The following is a 16,178-nucleotide window of genomic DNA, read 5'->3' on the forward strand; positions in this document are numbered from 1 at the left end:
ATAAATGTATGTATATAGAGTATGTGGAAAGGTTTAATAGCAATTGTTAAAATTTTCGGTAACATGATCTCTCTTTATTTAACTGATATTATTAAAACTAGAATTCATACATAAACAATAATAACTACAAATATTACCTTGAAAATTCAGCATTCTTTTTAATCACTTCATTTAATGTCGCCAATACTGCAGCTATTGTGTCATCTGATGTTCCTTGATCATGTTGGGGATTTCCTGAAGGTAATTTTTGAACAAGATCTCGCATAGCATACTTTCCTAAACATATTTTGATAATTTATAGGTACATATCAGAAATAAAGATAGTAAAATTATAATAAAATAAGATAATGATCAACTAATTATCAAGTGATAAACCTGTTTTGCTTAGACTATTATCTATTAACTTTAATATTCACACTGACAACATATCACCTGATCATTCCTCATAAAACTTTATCTACAGCAGAAGTCTTAAACTTTTTTGTGATCTCTATAAACTAAATATATACATACCCATATTAATTTAATTTTTCAAACAGTTATTTTGTTTTACATCTCAATCACAATATCTTGAGTCTCAGGGATTATAGAATGCTCAAATTTGTTTTAAAATTCTCTTTAATATATAGGGTAGTAATAAATAAATAATATCGATGACTTTTTATCAAGTTTAATTATTGTACAGGATAGAAGAATATCTTTAAATCCCAAAGATTATGAGTATTTACTTTTAACAAAATGTCTTCCTTAAAGCTGTGATACCTTGGGAGTCCAAAGAAATCAACAATATGATTTTTGTAATACATTATAAAATAAAAAATCCACATATATCGTGTCAACCTTTCTTTTTAGGATACCTATATATTTTTCGCTCATTTTTATGGATTCTTATCAGACATCTCACTCAATAAAGATGGGATGAAGTGGTAAAAGTATTTTAATTTATATTAAAATATATTAAAAATACAAAAAACTCCCAACGTTGAATGTGTATTTGGAACAATATATTCCTGCAAAAGTTGTGGCAAATCTGAAAAAATCTTTATACCTTAGGAAAAAAAATAATCAATACAATTCCAGAAATATCTCAAAAGAATTTCCATAGTAAGAATAAATTATACAGGTATGTTTGAAGCATGTCTCTTTAATGATATGTCAATTTTTTTTTATTATTAAACATTATAAAATCGTATTATTTATTTTTATCAGACTTAAGAGATATTATAACTTATCTTGACCTCCTCCATCCACTTCCACCAATCTTCACAATCTTGCACTGTTTCCATCCAGTTCCTTACTCCCAGGATATTGTCAGCATCTCCCCACAACACCATCACAGCTTCGTTCTCCCTCTCCCCCTTGTTCCGTGAATTGACTATGTGGGATTTCTTAATATCTACCATTCTTGTGATATGTCCTGTGTATCTCAAATACCTCAACTTCATTGTTTTGACAATGACTCCTGGTTAGTACGTCTCTTTCATTCTCCAACTTTTTTGCTTACTACTTATTTGTGAATAGGGCGTACAATAGACCTATTCCAATCAATGGACCTTACCTCATCTCTGTATAACAAGGTCTGGTAGAGTTTTAATAAAATCACTTCCAACACTTTTTAGGAGTTCTTCAGGAAGTCCTATTAACACCATGGGCCTTATTGTTTTTGAGTTTGCTAATTGCATCAAAAATTCCATCTCAATCAAGGGACTTGATAATCATTTCTTGTTCTTCCAGCTGGCTTCAATGGATTTCTACTTTAGTTTTTACTTCTTTATTAGTGATATCCTTCTATGATACACAATGATTAAACATATTAAAAAACATCTAATTTGTTTGTTTATCTACTAGCCTATACATTAAAGAGTATTTTAAAGAAATTTGAGCATTTTATCACCTCTGAGAGCTTAGATATTGTTGTCATTGTCCAACAAAATATTCGTTTTATAAATTAAAAAAAAAATCTTTTTTGTGGTGAGGGGGATTTGTTGAGGATTCTTTGCAGCTTTTAGGTATAATAATAAACTTTTAGGTATCTAAACATTCTCAGAAAAATGTTTGTTAAAATTCTGTTTTCTGAGCTTCACCTAAACCTGCAGAAGTTGGTATCAATTTAATGTTTTATCATGTGATTTGACATGGAACTTTAAAATTGAAAATCATTAAATAAAGGTTTTTTTCTTTATTTTTATACTTAAAAATTAATTTTAGGCTATAATTATCTAACGATTCCAGATATTAGAAGACAATTTGAAAAAATTGTTGTACTAAACAACACTATTTTCTCAAATTCAAACTATACTATGATAGTCCTATCATAAGTTTTGCTACAGGGAAAAATCAAACAGATTGGATTTTGACAGTGAAATTTATTTATAAAACAAGTCTTACATATAAATGATTAAATTATCTAAACTGGTCACCTATGGCCTGCAGAGTTCCCAGGCCATTTGCCAATTGCAGTACACAGTATTTCTTGAGATATTTTCAACTGTTTTTACCAGGACATTTTCAGGTTATCCAAAGTATTCCCAGTGGCAAGAAATGGAATATAGATGTGACCAAAATCAGAAATCTAGAAAGTTCAAATCTGGCTTTTCCGAGGTCCAGTCTTAAGCTCTAACGAACTCAGGGATGTTCTCACTTAACAACTGCTGAGTTGATCAAACCTTGTATGCAAGGGAATACTACTCATAAACTCGGTGTTTTTTTTAACAAAGACATAACTGTACAGGGACTTCACTATGCACTCCAGAATATTTACTTGGTTTGAGGTTTAATATCCATATAACACATGAGGCCTTCCCTATTTCTGATGTATAGGAGAGTCATGCTGTTTACAAACACTATTTCAGAAGGGGTCGTAAAGAATTAAAAGAAAAATGGTAAATCTTAAATTGATAAATTAAAAATGAGAAAAATAACTATCGGTGAGGGGAGTAGCCAAATACTACATTTAATTTAGGTAGGTGGGTTAGATAATTTTTAGATGGGAAATAAGAGTCGATTTTAGAGATGAGTTGAATTGATGTTAAAACTGGATTGTTGTGGGGTCACCAAAATTGTATGTAAGATAGAGTTTGAGAGCTGTCAGACTCTTAGTTGAATATTATTTTTAGCTCTTACTTGGATATTTCTGCTTTAAACCCAATATTGTGATAGGTTCTCTTTCAGGTTTGTGCTATTGCTGGACAATATGTATGGTCAGCATTTAAGCTGCATTTTCCCCATGCTATGCTCAGTCCCATTTTTTCGTAGCCAGACAGGTTTCTGGATTGAAGGTTGGGAATAAAGAGAGCAATCATTGGTCTTTAGAATCAGTAGAAAGGATTATCATTATCAAGTTGGTAATTCTCATAATACTTGATAGATAACCCTGTGGCTTATTATATCCACAACAATTATGTTGGATTCCTGTATCCACTAGATGGCACTGGCTATTTCTTATGACTATAATTTGTTATAGAGAAACTTAAGAATACATAACCAAAATTTATAATTACTTGTGGACTGAACCACCATGTTAGCCAAATGAAGTCTAGTAGAACCATAAAAATGGACATCCCAATATATAGGCATTGATGAGTTAGGTTTTATACCCTTAAGCCCTAAAAAACAACATCCCAACAAACCACCACTGAGCTTAGATAGTACCTTTATTTCGATCTTCTCTAGAGTTATGTGCATATACTTTTTCATTCTGATATGAAAGTAGGATAATATTTTCTACAAGTAGAACTGATTATTATAATTAATGACTGGCCTCACATACTACAAGTCTGTGTACAGGCCAGAAGTGGCCATTTTCAAAAATTGAATTTACATTTAATCATTTATATGTTGGATATGTTATAGAAATAAATTCACAGTAAAAATTCAATTTGTTTGATTTCTCCTACCTTATCCCCGAAAGAGAACTCATAGTTCCAGGGATAACCATCATAACTCACCTATTAATTCTTTGTTTCTTTGGTCAATAGCTAAATTGCGTAATGCAGTAGCGACAGCACAAACAACCCTATCAACTTCCATTCTCAAGAGTTCTACCAAAATAGGTAAACCCTTTTCTTTTCTTACAGCAGCTCGTATTTCAATACTTGGTTGCCAATAGCATGCTGCTAAATTCTGAAGTGCTCCAGCTGCTGCCTCAAGAGTTTCTGGATTAGAACAACTCTGAAGTAAACATAGGTATGCTTGAACCACCTAAAAAACAATCATAAAAATATTACAAGAAAGCTAATAAACACTGAGTGCCTTTTAACTTATTCTTACTAAAAGGAAATATAAACAATTTGCATTTTGTTATATCGATAAAAATGATTTATAATACAAAATTATTCTAAACCATTATTAGATTAAAAAACATTATGATAATCATCATCTTGATATCTGGGGTGACAGTAGCAGTGTGGTAACGCGCCTGTTTGCCAACCCATAGATTGCAAGTTCGAGCCCGGCCCTACCCGGGACTTTTTTAAGTATAAAATTATACAATACTCACTCACAATCTCCCCCGGGCATTTGTGAGGCCCATTAGCCAATGAGTAGCATTCACAAAAATAGGTGTGGGAGTGACGAACCCACCCTATGAAAACCACGTCAAGAAAAACACAATGTATTTCTTAAGTACATTGCACGAGGCCTTGGACATCCACGGTCTGTTGTGCCAATAAACAAACAAACAACACCTTGACATCTATGTCTTTTACTACAATTTAAACTTCTTTGGGCATTGAATCGACAAAGGATGTATTTAAGAAGGTAATAAAACTCTAGTCCAAGAGCCTATGAAAAAACAACAACATTATTTCACCACAATTCTTAATTATTTAAATGAAAACTATATACAATTAAGAGTAAAATTTGATCCCCCTGCCAACTATGGTTAGGGGGAATAAAAAATGGAGGTAGTGACTAGAAAATCATTTTTGAGTTCTTTTAGGGGAAAAAAACTTGCCTGTTATTTTATGTCAGAAAATGCTTCAATTTTTTACCTACAACACTAAAAAACTTGATTGGATAACCCTTAAAAAATATGTCTCGACTATCGACTGAGTTAGGAAGGTGAGGCTGGTGGTACTGAACAACATTTTTGGTAAACTATCCCCCCTCAACTACTAACGTTTCTTCAGAAACACTCTGTATAAACCTGTATTTCATTTGCTCCTGGCCCAATTTGACCAGTAAAAACATGGTTTCGTTTCAATTTAGGAGGTTGGCACAATAAGATTATGCTCTTTAAATAATGATATACCAATGATAACAGCCTCTCTGAAAGGTTTCGTTATAGAACAGGATCAGTAGTGGAATCAGTCTCAACTTATCAAATTTAAGACCACAGACTCATGGTCTACCTAAAGAGTGAATATCAAAACGATTCCATAATAAATATTATAATGCACCCATAAAACTGCACTAGAAGTACAAAGAGGAGAAGAAAAGAAATTCTTTCATATCAATTTTTGATTACTTTAAAGTATCAAAGATTTTATTAATAAGAACTATATACAGTTTTGAGCCTAAATTGATGAATCTTCCAACCTAATATGATTGCTGTTTCACAAGTGATAAACTATTCATTAATGAGTTCTTTTAAGTAAAAAAAAAAATTGTATGTCATATTCTGTCAGAAAATGCTTTAATTTTAATCTAGGTTCTATAATCAGGATAGTAAATGTCCTTAAGAAGCAAATATTGAAGTATCTGAAGCGTAAACCTCCTAAAGTTCATTTTATCCAAGTAAAACCTAAAATTTTAAGTACTTTTTCATTCAGATCTGCATACCTGTAGAATTACATAAATCCTAAAACTTTATAGAACATTTAAAATGTAATTTTGCTAAACTAAGTACCCTATTAGAACTTTTTGCGTCAATTGAATCTGAGATACAATTTTTCAAAAACCAACGTTTTTTTCAACTACCGAAAAATCAATATTTTGTGAATATTGTGGAAACTGCTGCTCCTACAAAATAAAGCATTATTAACTATTTGATTTCATATTCAATAAGTTTTAATTTGAGTGCTAACAGGCATGATTAGGTCTAAGAGTTCCTGAAATATAGTTTTTCATCGTTCAACAGTTTTTTCCGAACAACAAGAAATACACATTTTGTGAATTCATTTTGACAAATGTCATGAAAACTACTATTTCTACAAAAATGCAGATAATGAACTATATTATTTTGCATTTAACTAGCATTAATTCGAGAGGTAATGGATATCTGTATATTGTTTAAAGGGAATTGTTTTGCAATTGTTTAAAATAAAATGAATTGTTTCAACAGTTTCAATGATATTTGCCAAAATAAATTTACAAAATATTGCTTTTTCATCCACCCATTGTATAGCCTAGATAAAAATTAAAGCAATTTCTGACAGAATATAATACACATTTTCTTTTTAACTTAAAAGAACCTATAATGAATTGTTTGTCACTAGTGAAACAGCCACAATATTTTATTTCCACTAACCATCGTTTGCAAACCCCTCAATTTTTATCCTAAACAGTATATAGTTTTCATTAAAGTAATAAAAAATTGGGATGAAATCATTTGTTTTCGTCTCTTTGACTACTCCTTACTTATGGTGCAGTTTTAATGAGTGCATTATAATATTTATTATGGAATCATTTTGATATTAACTTTTAAGATCATGAGTTTATGGTCTTAAATTTGATAAAACTGATTCCATTACCGATCCTGTTCTATAATGAAACCTATCAGAGAGGCTGCTATCAATGGTGTATCATTCTTTTCAAATGTAACTGAATATTTCTCAACTTTATCAGAATTTTCAAAATCTACGATGAATTTCCTATAACATAGCAACCAATATTTAGGAAAGTATCACTTTTCTAGGAGATCAAACACATTACTTTGCTTTTTAGCAGCATATACAAAACAAAGAAGTAAAAATGAATAATTCCAAGGAATACTCTATAGAAATTCTATCAATAAATTTTTAAGCTACATTCTAGGGGATTTTATTAAAGTTGCTTTGATCTGCTTTCCAATGATAACCCAACATTGAGAAACTAGTTTAATTTCGAAGAGAGATAAAGAGGGGGGGGGGATGTGAGGCAAATAAAACATTACATGTCTAGGTAGGTGGTTCTCTTCACAGTGAATTTCATATGCTATAAAAAAAAAATCAAATAAACTAACAGTAAAAGATGCTACCAAATTTTTCTACATACCAACACTTCATAAAAACTTTGTTCAAGAACAAAAAAAAAAAAATTATCCCATCACATACAAAAACACAGCTACTTTATCCAGACTTTACAGTTATACTACAAACAAAGATAAATTAAAGCTGCAACCCAATACAGTATATGAAATTCTCAGTAAAGAGAATGGCAGGAAATTCTATTTTAGAACCTCAGAGCAGAATATAAAACAAAGAGTCAACAACTCGACAACAAACGAATCGTTCATCAATGCCTAAATAAAAAGTTTAAATAGTAGTAGAAGACATGAATGCCAAGGTTGGGCACAATAACTACTTATGGAGAGTTAACATGAGAAACGATAAAAATTAGCTAAGCCAGATCAGTATTATAAATTCTTGCGGTAAATTTATCATTTTATATCTAAAAAAATTAATCTTATCTAATGAATTTTTGGGCTTACTGAGGAATTAGTGGGGATTAAAATCATATCAAAGTTCACAAGAGACAGTAGTTCCATGATAAAATGGACCCCGATTAAGCCAAAATAGAAATTTCAGGTCTCTATATTAAAAGGAAAGAGCAGGGCAGCTCAGTGAAAAAGGTTCTGTACTACTAACAACTAGGCCTGAGTTCAAATCTGGCTGTGAAAGATAATTATTTATTATGTTATTGTAGCTTTGCGTCAACCATGTGGGTTCAAGAGTCCTCATGGGGTACACCAAGCCTTTACAAAGTAGGTACCCTCAATTGGGGAAAAAAACTGGCAGTGGAACATAATCATGAACAAATTACCCCCATGCACTACCATTGTTTAAGATAGAGTATTTCCTTACCAAGTACTAGGTTCTTGACCCTCCATAGGTTTTAGTGGTTCAGGTCAGGTCATATTAAAAGGCATTTTCTTAAATGAGAAGGGTGTAAATGCAACATAATGTTAAGGAAGAGGATGAGAAAAACTTTCAAGATTTCTATGAATTCTAGCAATAAACTTCTTTAAGGATTACCAAAAATTCATGACAATATCTAAAAAAAAAAAAACCAGAGAGACTACTGGAAATGACCACTAAACTAATGAATCTACGGCTTAGGAGTTGCAGGGGAAGTAAATCTGGCTTAAAATCAAGTATTGAGACATGATGGATAGTTGTTATAGTTTTTTCCATTCATTTTTTGAAAGTCAATGTAATACTTTGGTTATATGGTTATACTGGAAACATTTGATTAAAAACAGTAGCTAGTAGATAGTTTCAACTAATTCTTTGAATATCTAAAATAACTTAAATAGGCTCAGAATGGCAATCAGCTGAGCCTGGATTCAGGGCACAATAATGTTGTTTTATTTTATTTTACATCAACAAGTTTATTATTTTATAATTTTTTTTAGTCACCTTTAATTGGACCCCTCCCCTGAAAGGCTAGGACCCAGGGATTTTGTCTCCCTGCCCCCTCCCCCTCCTAACAGAGGCATTGAATAGGCTTAAACATAATATAGTCAAATCTATAAACAAATATTACCTCTGGTTGCCATAATAACTCCATTCCACAAAGAGGTTCATTTCTTTGATTTTGAGAACGGTTACAATTGGTTTCTTTCTGTAATACCAGATCAGTTTCCTTTTTTTTCTTACTTGCACCAAAGCATCCAAGATTTTCACCTGAAATATAAATTTCAAATTAATATAAAATGTTAACAACAAGGTTCAACAGATCCTCCTTTGGTCTTATCAATTCAAGAAAACAACAAGGTTCAACAGATCCTCCTTTGGTCTCATCAATTCAAGAAAAGGGATACCAGACATTAATCATAAAATAAGTAAGCCAGGGAGAGTACGAAGCTGAGTGTTTTTTTTTTAATATGACAGTTCATGAAATTAATTTATGACTTTCTATACACCTATTAATACCTTTTTGGTGAGGCGATGCTTTGGTAGTTTGCATAGGTAGAGGGTTTTTATCATAATTAGGATCTTCAACTTCCTGGCACCTATATGACAAATTTCTCAGAATACAAACACAGTTTTCAACACTTTTATTACCAATATTTGATTTTTCAATTGCCAAACGAACTACATATAGTACTGAATCAACTAATCCTTCACATTCACGAAGCTTTTTCCTGGCATATTCACCGGCAGAACTGACATTTCTGTAAAAAACAAAACAATTAAAATAGTTTTACAGTTTATCAGTCATTAATCCCAAATGATGAGACACACACATATACCTAAACACACATGCAAATGAGCCATTTTTAGTTAAATCTGAAATTCCCAGTTTAAATTTAAGTTGAACTTAATTCACAATGCCAGAATGAGATGATCGTAACCATATTTCAATATATAATCATATTTCCAATGACGCAGAAGAAATTTTACAGTAAATCATGTTTATGGATAAAAAATGTGTCAAAATAAAGAACCTTATCTGGGACTCCAACTAAGTTTGACTGTATATTCTGATTTAGCATTTAAAACCACATTGAAATTACTATTATTATTATTAGTCTAAGATTAAAATTAAAAAAACAAAACATAATACATATAAGTACATACTAAACCCCAAAAGTTGTTTCTTTTTTTTTAGTTTAAGTTATTTTGTATTTGAAATTTAATTTAAGTTTATTACATAAAATAAGCGACGACATAATGAAGTTTGTTGTAGAACGTGTATGTGTATATACTTCCATATGGTGGCACGTATACAACAACATTATCGACGGTAGTAGGATTAGGGTACAGGCAATCAGGCATATCTGGATACAGGCAATCAGCATTCAGTATTACGAGGCATTGGAGCTGTCTGAACCACCTGGTGCTCTCACATACCGACTCACACTAATCAGCTTGTTTTTTGTGGCAGTCTTTCAAGCGACCCTCACCCAACTTGTTATTTCTACCAACTATTAGCATCAAGATGTCCATCTCAAATGAGATTAGACTGTAGATGTATCATTGATAAGCGCATATCGACCCCCGAGCCATCTACTGTGAGTGACTATTTTTTATATACCATTAGTAGTAACATAGATAAAATTTATATTGTAATGCACTCATGCAAACAATGAGTACAACATAAATAGATGTAGCCTAACATAATACATACCTGAGTACCCCTGAAGTATTTCTAAAAACAGTTGACCAACATGTATCACCAAGAGAATTAGGTCCCCAACCTGAATGTGGTATGATAATTTGATTAACAATTACAGTGAGTCCATCATCAATTATTGCTCTCTTTAGATCCTGTCATTGGAATAAAAAACATGATTTAATCAACAAATCTATGTACTGGATAACAAGGATAACAATCATAATAAATAATAAAGTAGGTTTAGGATTATAGTGATAAGTATACTAAAAGATTTATGTTCTAATGAAACGTCAGAGGGCATGAGGCAATGATATAACAAACACTGATAAATATAATAGAAATATCATGTTAAAAATTAACTAATATTGGAAATATTATAATAAATTTTGCATATGAAAAACCAAAGACCAATGGTGCAGCACAATTGTCAAGAAGGGTATGGTAAATGGTAAAGGCTGACCCCAACCCATGCAGGTACATTTGGTTTTGTACATAAAACCATTTTTTTTTTTAAATCAAAGAAAGAGGGAGATAATCATCTTGAAAAAATTCCAATACATTTAAACAGTGGGTCATTAAAATAATGAAAAAGCTAAAGCTGAATTCCACGATTATAATGCCTCTTACCTAAGCCTACAGATAAACAAAGCCCACACATCAATTTCAACAAAAAGTCAAATTATTAATTGGCTTAAAAATTAGAAATTAGAACATTAGTTTTGACCCAACTCTCAAAAAGATGAAATTTCCAGTAACTGTCAAACAGAAAAAAGTTAATTAAAAATTTCACAAACTTGATCAATAAACTTCTGAAATGGATCATTCGGTTCTAAGACGTCCTCCTAACCATTGTCATTTTAATGTTATAGCACTGATTTGGAGAAAACAGTGAAAATCCTCATATAATGTTTGAATTTAACAAGATCTGATATATGTAAATGATGAATTTGTTAAGATTATTTGTCAATAGTTAACATAAGAAAATTATTAACCCTTTTCACTCCAGAGTGGAGCTATTTTAAATTTGTCTTCGAAATTGAGGGCTCTGCTATGGAGACAATGCAAATAATTTTCAGTACATAACATGAGGACAAAGACAAATCGTAAAAACTATTGTGAGTAAGATATTTCACTTTTGGTGAGGAATAACGGTCGTAGCTCGTAGATTATTTCGCAGGTAATATGAATGAAAAAACGCTTCAGAGTGCAAAGGGTTAATAGTATCTAAAATATTTAAAGAAATGAGTTAAATGTTGTAAAAATAAATTTATTTAACTTTAAAAATAATGAAATAAATACATTTTTTTTGTTTCCAATAATTAACTTCTTAAGTCAATATTCAATCTAATATTTTTTCTGATGGTAAAATTTGAGCTTTTCCTACAAACTAAAAGAGGTATAAGGAGTAATAGTAATATCAGTAATAAAAAAGATAGAAAAGAGATGACAAGACCAAGAATGTTGCTTTGAAGAACTCTTAACTCACGTCGGATAACAATAGGGACAGTCAGAACCATTAGGAAAAATACAGTATAGTCATTAGAATTGATCTTTAAGTCTGAATATAACAACCAATACTCCCACTAATGGGTATTTTTAGTTCTTAATAGTAACTTTTAATACATTTTACACTTTAGAAAACATCACCATCATTGTTTGATCACTTCATGAATATTACCAGGCAGTTTAAAAAAAGAGTATACTTAGAAATATATTTGCTTGCGAATAGAGCAAATTTTATATTTTCCTCAATATAGGTAGAATTAAATTATACTTAGAAATATATTTGCTATAATAAAAATCAGACTCGACTGTTATCAGTTATTTAATTTAAATTTTGATTATTTTAATTCAAGGAGTCATCTTACATAAATACAATACATTTTTACCTCACAAGAAGATAAGTTCCATAGTACACCAGTAACCAATTCTTTAACTTCTGCATCCGAAGATTTCCTAAGCAAATTTATTAATAAAGGAATACCACCAGCGTTCTTTATGGCTCTTTTATTTTCATCATTTTGTCGACCATAAGAAAGATTCCTAAAAATAAAAATCATCAATAAGATTTAAAAGAAAATAACTAAAAAAAAAAAAACTAGTAAGTTCAAGAGAGAAAGCATAGAAGAAAATACTTGTTCTTAGGAATAAACCAATAATAATATTCAGTAATTACCAATTTGGATAATTCAAAGCAGGATTGACAAAAATATGTGCAAAAAACAGCTTTTAAAAGATGTAAGATACAATATAAAATCATGGCCAGTTTAAAACAAAATTAAAAATCAAGCTTAATCTTTTAACTTTTTATGAAAATTTAGATAATCAGTATCATAATCACCATTAACCAGAGCTTATTTCAACCTTACCTTTATTATTAAAACCAGGAAAAAGATAAGATAAATAGATTGATAAATTTGACAAAAATGCACACACACGGACACACATGAAGAAATAAGATTTCATTTAAGAAAAAACTTCAAGTACTGTTTAATTAATTTTTTAAAAAAAAATTGAGATATAGACATTAGAGCAACCTGTATAAGCCCTCTGAAACTAAAGGTGGTCAGCCTTTTATAAATCATTATTAAATTCTCCATTTTTCAGTCATTTCAGATCAATTATATTTAGTTCACAATCTTCCATTGTGATGTATTTATGTCCATAAAACCTTACCTAGTAAGTTATGTATAACAAGGGAGTCACATAGAGATAAGTGACCAAATTAATCCAATAATAATTTATGAGTAAGGTCAAATGAACACAACAAAAATATAAATGTTATTTTGAGTAGTAATTAGGTTTCACTGATATGTTCTGAAGCATACAAATTGCTTGGGAAGGAATATTTGGTAACCGGTTCATGGAATACCAAGCTGAGATACAGGATGTCCATTTATTGTATAAAGTATGTTTATATGGCAATGTTAATAATAACATATTTATAAAACCAAATATAATTTATAACCAACATATAATTGGATAAAAGTTGAAAATCATACAAAAATTGTATATATGAAAGTCTAACCTGAAATATTAATTCTTGAATAAAATGTACATACCTCAGAGCACCACATGCATTCCTATACACATCAGGGGCGTCATGATTTAATAAATTTACGAGTGGAGGAATACCACCTAGAATACGTGTTTTTTGCTTATTTGGATCATCCATATAACATAAATGTTGTAGATATGCTGCAGCATTTGCTTTAATAACATTATTAGGATTATTTAAAAAACTTATAACCTCAGTAAGATTGGGATCCCGCCACCGAACACCTAAAACCAAAATTTTGTAATTAAAAGCATACATCATACTGCTATGTATTGAGAATGCTGGATTGAAAAAAAATTTAGTTTAATTAAATATGTACCCTAAATATTAATAATTAGTTATTGCCAACTCAAGGGTTGACAATAACTGGCAGGGAGGCTGCTCAAACACAGGTAGGCGATTCTGAACAAATTTCTAGGTATGGGGCAGCACACCAGTAGAGCAGTCTGAGCAATAAAAATAAGTAGCAATGGAAATAAGAGATCAAAGAATCCTAAACAACCAAGGAAAGGAAACAGATGTTTTTTCTCCCAGAGAGTCCGGGTCTTCCCCACCTCATAGAGGAACATCCAATCAGAAAGCTGGAAAGAAATTCAAAAGAGCAGAGGGGTGAAAAATGTGCTTTTTTAGGGAAGGAGAGAGAGAGAAAAAAAGCAATCAGATAGTGCAGCACTGGTACAAGATTCTCAAGGTAGAGATCAGAGAGAGTAGTTCTAGAAAACAGAAGCAGGGGACCTGCTGGGCCAAGCCGGTGTGGAGAATTCAGGATAGAGATTTATAGGGTTGTAGATAAAGGAGCCAAAGGAAACAGGGACTCAATAAAAAGAAGCCAGCCAGAACCCCCAGATAAGTTTCTATTATAACAGTACTGTATTGTAATGTTAAGTGGTAACTAAATTCAAAAATTAATTCTGTTAAATAACGAAGTACCTCCATTATTTTCAATTTCATATACATCAGCATTACTTTGTAACCATAATGATTATGTCAGCATTTAGTTCATAAATTAAAATAGGTCTTTAATGTAAATCTCCTGAATACATCTAGTGATATTAAGCTCTGAAATTAGTTTGATAATTTGAATACTCTGCTTAACGCCTAATTGCCATAATTGAGTAAATTGGTCAACACGATACCTTTAGAAAAGATATCCAATGCTGAGTATCAAATGAATTCCATCAAGCATAACATGGCAGGGTGGTATCTAGTCTTTGATTTAAATAAATATATAATAATTTTTTCAGCAGAACAATTCTCATAAGGAACCGATAAAAATACATACATACATATATAGTATAATACATAAAATAAATAAATATGGTTTCCGGATCCCACCTACCTTGGAAGAGCTTTTAGTCAAAAATTTAGCAATATAATAATACATTTATTATTACATGGTATTTTAGTGTCAATAAAAGTGTATTTCGTTTTAAAGACAAACTAAGCAATTAAACTCAAAAAGAAACTAGAATAGAAATAATACGGTAATGAGTAAATAAATTCAGACTTTTTAACACTGATAAAAAAAAAGTTTATAGAAACATTTCTTCATAAACTTCTGGTACAGTAAGACATTTAAAAAGACTATAATAAATTGATATTAACAAACATAAAACTTACAAGGACAAAATGATATCTTATGTCTACACGTGCCATGGGCTTAATACTTTCCATAATATTCTATCCCAAGCACCTAACCTTAAATTCAAAATTAAGAATTTGTCTGCTTTTCTCTTCAATTTAGTTTTTGATTTCAATATAACATACAATCTGCTTTATTGAAAATTATTCATGACCTTTAATCCTCCATAGACAAACAAGAAATCTCTATCCTATCACCTTTCCATTTTTCTTAAGCTGACTATTCTCTGCCTAAAACAAAATTCCCTATCCTTCCTTAAATACATAAGTAAAAAATAAATAAAATCTGGTGCCTGAATTACACAACTTTCACATACTAACGTCAGGGGTTGGCAAAAAGGACCACTAGGGCCACTTACCGGACTTGTTCCTCCCACCAAATACCAGTATCAGTACCACTTTTAGATGAAATTAATCCTTGTCCTTCCTTACAATGTGATTAGGAAAGATTGAGCGCTCTCAGCTATTTCTAATCTACTCTGTCTTTTGACTCTTGCCTTAGCAGAGTAGTGCAGTAAAAATAGTTTTATCATTTAGATCATTGTCAAATTCTTTTATGGTTAATATTAATTCATTTTTTATTACTATTAGCTAAGAGAGTTAAAAGTTCAGCATTTAAGCTTAATCAGAGATTTCGATGAGGAAAGTACTTAGCTAAATAGTTAAAACTATTTTAAAGAATATAAAAAAAAGGTATAATCAATTATAAGAACTAGCATTTTCATTCAATCAATTTTAGCAGGTAAGTTGCTGTAACATCCCATATACCCACCATAAATATGTGTTTTCAGTTTCATACAATTTTTCAGTTTTGAAACGGACAGTTCACCAACATAAAAACCATTTCTTTTTTTTAATTCAAAAATATTTATATTTTCATTTTGACTATTTCAAAGAATAGTTGAAAAATACCTAAATATTTAAAAATAATTAAAACATATTGAAATATACATACATATCTTAAAAAAAAAAAATTTTTATTGATATAAAAGAATATAATTATATATGTAATAGATTTTGTAAAACTGTTAAAACAGTGCCAATTGAGGAAACAAAGTTACAAAAACTACATAAGTTTGATACATATTATCTCTCTTAATATACAAGATGTCCTGCAAATGCTAGGCAACATTTTAAGAGATGATAGTAGATCTTATGAGTAACAAAATAGTTTATGTAGATCATTGTCCACATCTCTAAGAAAAGGATAAAATTTATA

General features: G+C 30.6%; 1 protein-coding gene across 5 annotated transcripts in view; it reads right to left on the reverse strand.

Moving 5' to 3' along the window:
• The window catches only part of p120ctn (adherens junction protein p120), a 53,989-nt gene that overhangs the window by 11,601 nt on the left and 26,210 nt on the right, over nt 1-16,178 (reverse strand). For all 5 annotated transcript variants that reach the window (XM_014436571.3, XM_014436569.3, XM_014436568.3 and 2 more), the window contains 7 exons: nt 13,323-13,542; nt 12,150-12,303; nt 10,273-10,412; nt 9,075-9,316; nt 8,686-8,825; nt 3,948-4,200; nt 138-276 (listed from right to left, as the gene is read on the reverse strand). In XM_014436571.3, the coding sequence (XP_014292057.1) occupies nt 138-276; nt 3,948-4,200; nt 8,686-8,825; nt 9,075-9,316; nt 10,273-10,412; nt 12,150-12,303; nt 13,323-13,542 (1,288 nt within the window). The remainder of the gene's footprint in view (nt 1-137; nt 277-3,947; nt 4,201-8,685; nt 8,826-9,074; nt 9,317-10,272; nt 10,413-12,149; nt 12,304-13,322; nt 13,543-16,178) is intronic.

This window comes from Halyomorpha halys, unplaced genomic scaffold (assembly GCF_000696795.3).
Source record: "Halyomorpha halys isolate HHAL.00 unplaced genomic scaffold, Hhal_1.1 Scaffold1991.1, whole genome shotgun sequence".
Taxonomy (NCBI): domain Eukaryota; kingdom Metazoa; phylum Arthropoda; class Insecta; order Hemiptera; family Pentatomidae; genus Halyomorpha; species Halyomorpha halys.